This window comes from Psammomys obesus, unplaced genomic scaffold, assembly GCF_907164565.1.
Source record: "Psammomys obesus unplaced genomic scaffold, mPsaObe1.curated_primary_1811, whole genome shotgun sequence".
Taxonomy (NCBI): Eukaryota; Metazoa; Chordata; class Mammalia; order Rodentia; family Muridae; genus Psammomys; species Psammomys obesus.
Genome location: NW_026589869.1, coordinates 62,613 through 67,883, shown reverse-complemented (window position 1 = coordinate 67,883; position 5,271 = coordinate 62,613). Strand labels below are relative to the sequence as shown.

The window sequence follows — 5,271 nt, the reverse complement described above, 5'->3', positions numbered from 1 at the left end:
ACATAGACACAGACACTCACACAGACACAGAGACACACACATAGACACAGACACACACACACACACACAGACAGACACACACACATAGACACAGACGTGCACACAGTCACCACAAACCAATCCTTACAAAGGAGCACGGAAGGGAAAGGACAGGAACCCCAGAGGCCTGGGGACCCCGAGGCCCTCTATGCTCCATCACCCCAGCACACGCCTGGTGACTTCCCAAGTTTACATTCGCTCACAGAGGGTGCAGCGACGGGTGAGGCTGACGCTCACCCAGAGGGTGACGCTCGGAGGCTTGGAGGCGACAGGCTCTCGCCTGGCTTCCCAGGGCTGCCGCAGGCTGGGACCCAGCCCTCGGTCCCCTCGGCCACTCCGCAGGCTGGGACCCGGCCCTCGGTCCCCTCGGCCACTCCGCAGGCTGGGACCCGGCCCTCGGTCCCCTCGGCCACTCCACAGGCTCGGACCAGGCCCGCCGGCCCCTCCGCCACTTACTGCTCTGGTCTGTGGCCTGGAAGAGGCTCGGATTCTCCCGAAGTCTTCGGGGAAGGGCAGGGTCCTGGGGAGACGGCCGGGAGGGCGCAGGCCTGTCATCCAGGGCATCCCCAGCCTCGGGCCGCCTCACACACCTACACACTGCCCACACCTCACCTCACACACCTCAGCTCACACACTGCTCACACCTCACCTCACACCTCACCTCAAAAACTTCACACACTGCTCACACCCCACCTCACCTCACACTACTCACACCTCACCTCACACACTGCTCACACCTCACACACCTCACCTCACACACTGCTCACACCTCACACACCTCACCTCACACACTGCTCACACCTCACCTCACACACACTGCTCACACCTCACACACCTCACCTCACACACTGCTCACACCTCACCTCAAAAACTTCACACACTGCTCACACCTCACCTCACCTCACACTGCTCACACCTCACCTCACACACCGCTCACACCTCACCTCACACACCTCACCTCACACCTCACCTCACACACTGCTCACACCTCATCTCACACACTGCTCACACCTCACCTCACACACCTCACCTCACCTCACCTCACCTCACACACCTCACCTCACCTCACACACCTCACACACCTCACCTCACCTCACCTCCCACACCTCACCTCACACAGCAGCTCGTGCCGTCCGTGGCTGCGGAGCCGCCGAGCCAGCAAGCCTCCCCAGAACAAGCAGCAGCAGCCGGCGCGGGCGCGGCCTGCGCGCACTGTGCCCTGGCACGCGGCGGCCTCCGAGCGCAGCTGGCCGAGCGCAGGCTCCCCAGGCCCGGGCCGCCCAGGCAGCCTCCCGAGGCGTCGGCGAGCCGGCTGGGGGCCGCGGGGCAGCCTGTGGCAGCTCCGCGGGCACACGCGCCACACTCCCGTGCCTCGCCCCGGGGCCACCCTTCTCTCCCGGCTCCCCGCCGCGGCCTACCGGACAGGGCCAGCATGGACGGGAACTCCCAGCAGTTGGAGACGCCCAGGGAGTCGGTGGCACAGCTGTACCACAGGTTCTCAAAGATGGTGTTGGTGGTGATGACGTTGCCGTGGACGGTGGACACCCTCCAGTAGCTGTTCGAGAGCGTCACGCCGAGCAGCAGCAGGCCCAGCGCTGCCGAGAAGAAGCCGAGGGTCTCCACGGCCATAGACATGCTGGGCGCGCGCCCCGGGGCCTGGGGCAGGAGGCCGAGGAGGTGAGGCGGCGGGAGGCTGGAGGCCGAGGAGGTGAGGCGGCAGCAGCCCGTCCTCCTCAGGCTCGCCAGGCAGCCCCCACAGCACAGCTCCACTTCCTGGCAGGTAGAGGACCAGCCAAGCCCGCAACCCGCTCCGCAGCTGTTGACTGTGATGAAGGGAATAAACGGCCAAGAGTCCAGCCCCGGCCCCTCCCCGGGAGGAGGCTGGGCTTTCAGGGAGACCGAGCCCCCGGGGGAGGCATCAGGAACCCAGGGGAAGTGGCCTGCCTGACTCAGCTGTCACCAGGGCCAGGGGAGGAGATCAGGGCGAGTTGAGTTCTAGGTAACGGGAGAAAGCGTCAAGAGAGAAGACAACTCCAACAGGCCCAGCAGCCGCCGCTGAAGAGAGCAGAGAGCACCCAAGACTGAGGGCCCCGGGGTGGGACCCTGAGACCTCCTAGAACGTGGCGGTGGGTTAGGGTGCCGGAGCTCTGGAGCCCAGCCAACCCGGCCCCACTAGACCCCGAGCTGTGAAAGCCTGGCTTGCCGTCCTGGCGCTCAGCCTTGTTGACACAACATTATTGGCTTTTGAGGTTGTAATGGGAGTTGGGCGGCAGATCACAGCTCTGGGCACACTCCTACAGCCCAACGGTTGCCTCGGCGCTGAGGTGAGGCCGCCAACCGCCCCTCCCAGAGCTGACCTTTGACCCTTCGGCATTGAGTTTGATCCTGATGCCAAGGGGCCAGGGACCCAGGGTCAGGGCTGGATCACAGGCCGAGGGCATGGCTCCGGTTAATCTACCTCTCCGAGTAGTGGGCACTAGCCCCAGCCCCATTAATTAATTCCGGTAAGTGGAAGCCTGTGGTCCTCGCCCATCCCCAGCTAAGCACCTGTCCGCTTCCTCCTGGCTGTTTCCTGCTCTCGCCTGGCAAGCTGGCACTGGCTCCGTGAGATGAGACCGCTCTGCCCTCGGTGGTCCTCACACCCCCTCTTCCTCAGGCTCCACCAAGGCCCCCTCAGGTGCCTCCTCCGGCCCCCAGCAAGCCTGCCAGGGCCGTGGAATGACAAGTATGCGGGGAAGCCAAACAGGCCCACGCAGAGCCTGGCACAGGGGGCTTGGGGGGAGCCAGGAAGGCTCGGCCTCCCACCCCTCAGGCTGTGCCCAAGAACCCCACAACCCTGCCATAACCCCACAGCTTCCTCCCACCCCACGTCGTCCCTGTCCCCCAGGAGAAAGCCTGGCTGGAGGAAGGGGAGGGGGCAGGAGGACAAAGGGAGGGAAGGGCGGAGGTTTGGGAGGAAGCCCGGGGCCTGCAGTGGAAAACTCCGGCAGCTGGGTGGGTCAGAGACCAAGGCCATAAATCCCCTCCCGCACCGTCCGCCCCTCTCCCGGGGCTGTCCTCCGAGCTGCTCCCGGCTCCTGCACAGTAGCTTGGGGGAAGGAAGGGTGTGGCTGCGGTGCCACGGGGAGGGGGGGGGGCAGTGCACCCGGTGACCCTGCTTCTCCACAGACCCACACACAGCTTCCCAGGCCACAGCCCGACTTTATTGACCCTCAATGCGAAGCAAGACCTAGACAACAGGTGTCAGGAGACAGGGAACGGGAGGCAGAGGGCAGTGGACACTGGGGAGGTGGACGGAGGGTGCGGAAGAGGGAAGGCAACGGGAGGACGGGCAGGGCCGTCTGTCTTCCAGTGTCCCAGGCTCCAGGTACCGGGGTGGACAGCAGGCGAAGCTGCGCCTTCAGGATTTGGACTTGGAGACCGCCAGTCCAATGAGTCCAGCCAGGCCCGCCACACCCAGGGCCATGCCGCCAACAATGGCCATGCCCACTAGTCCATCTGGAGGGAAAGGGCGCACACTCAGGCCTGCCCCCGGCCTGGCCACACCACCCAGCACAGGAGGGCCCGGGCCCCGAGTCTGGAGGGCGGGGGGCCTGTCACCTTTCTTCATGGCCTTGTCAATGAGGCGCTCCAGCTCCTTGGCCTGGTTGTTCTGAGGCTCCGTCTGCAGCAGTCCGCGAACGTACTTCAGAGCCTTCTCATATTCCTGCAGCCAGGGAACCTCAGACAGCGCACGCCCCAGCCCCCACCCGGGCGGCCTCCTGTGGCCCAGGCTCATCCTCCTCCACCACAGCCCCGCCCCACAGAGTAGAGTTCACAAACAGTCCAGCTGTGGGGGGTGATAAGCTAGCAGAGATAACAGCCACAGGCTCGGGCAGCACCCTAATCCTGACGTCACCGTGGTCCCCACACCCTCACCTTCCCCCAGTCTGTGCTGGGATTACAGGATACCAGGCACCCAGCCCACTGCCCTTTGCTGGCTAACTGCCTGGGCCGGGGCTCTGCCCGGGGCACTCAGGGGAGCCCAGGTTGGGAGGGAGGGTTCTGCACCTCACCTTGAGCCGGTAGTTGCCCACGGCCAGATAGAAGACATAATCCCGCTGCTCCTCTTTGCTCCCTTTGGGCAACAGCTCTGGAGGAGGTTGGGAGAGGAGAGAGATGGATTCTCTCTCTTTTTCACTTTTTCAAGACAAGGTTTCTCTGTGTAGCCCTGGCTGTCTTGTAGACCAGGCTGGCCTCGAACTCAGAGATCCTCCTGCCTCTGCCTCCCGAATGCTGGAATCACAGGCGTGTGCTACTCTTGGCTCACAACAAACCCTTCTCTTTAACTCACTTTCCCCGAGTGACCCTCATCTGGCTTTTCATTTTGTGTGTTTGTTTGTGTGTCTAACGGGGTTAAGACAGGGACTCACTACGTAGCCCAGGCTGCCCTAAGTCTCCTGAGTGCTGGAGACGCAGGTGTGTGCAACAAGCTTTGCCTCTGTGCAGCTGAGAGCCTTCCGTGTCTGCACTGAGCCCCTAATGGGATGCAGACGCTCGAGACCACTTTCATTGCTGTGCCTACTGTAAAAGGACCCTGGAAAATCTGAATTCATCAAAAAGTGGGGGCAGCATTTGCTTTTACAACGAGCGAGAGCTGGCGGCGCCCCTGAATTCCCAGCCTCAGGTGGTGAAGCACCCTGAGCTATAAAGAAACCCTGAGTCAAAACCAAAAACGACTAAACGACACAGGCATCTCTTAAAACAGTCCTGTCCCCTGAGAGCCTCCGGCATTATCCCAAGACGGCCTCAGATGCCAAATCTGTAGGTGTAAAGGCCTGTAGTAAAATTAAACACTGCACAGAACCTGCCTGGACTCCCCAAAGACGCTTCTGCTAGACAGCGAGCCCAGGCCGACCCTGGTCAGTGTGCAGGGACCCTCCATCTCCGCAGTGCTCTGTGACTGAACCACGTCCCTAGGCTTCCACCGCTGCCGTACTGGGGTCACTTTAACGCCCTAGAACCTCCCGGATGACCGCCCCCAACACCCGTACATGCTCTATTAGCAGCCACTGGGAGCGGGGCAAGGAAAGTTGTGTGCTGTGCGGGGACGCGCCACGGGGGTCACTCTAGCCGCTCCCGGGAGAAGGGCCTCCCTCTGGACCCGGGCTAAGCCGCAGCAGGCCAGCCCCGCGGTCCCCGCCTCTCCTCTCGGCAGAGTCCTGCGGCCGACGCTGGCGCGGGGCGGGGCCG

At 63.1% G+C, this 5,271-nt stretch overlaps 2 protein-coding genes across 2 annotated transcripts in view; both read right to left on the bottom strand.

Moving 5' to 3' along the window:
• Positions 1-2,350, bottom strand: part of Cldn15 (claudin 15) — a 10,136-nt gene extending 7,786 nt beyond the window's left edge. Inside the window, exon 1 of the mRNA XM_055605468.1 lies at positions 1,458-2,350. Within this exon, the coding sequence (XP_055461443.1) occupies positions 1,458-1,674 (217 nt within the window). The 5' untranslated portion in view covers positions 1,675-2,350. The remainder of the gene's footprint in view (positions 1-1,457) is intronic.
• An 870-nt stretch (positions 2,351-3,220) lies between these two features.
• The window catches only part of Fis1 (fission, mitochondrial 1), a gene marked incomplete in the record, with an annotated part of 5,789 nt that continues 3,738 nt past the window's right edge, over positions 3,221-5,271 (bottom strand). The window contains 3 exon segments of the mRNA XM_055605469.1: positions 3,221-3,537; positions 3,640-3,745; positions 4,095-4,171. Of these exon segments, the coding sequence (XP_055461444.1) occupies positions 3,440-3,537; positions 3,640-3,745; positions 4,095-4,171 (281 nt within the window).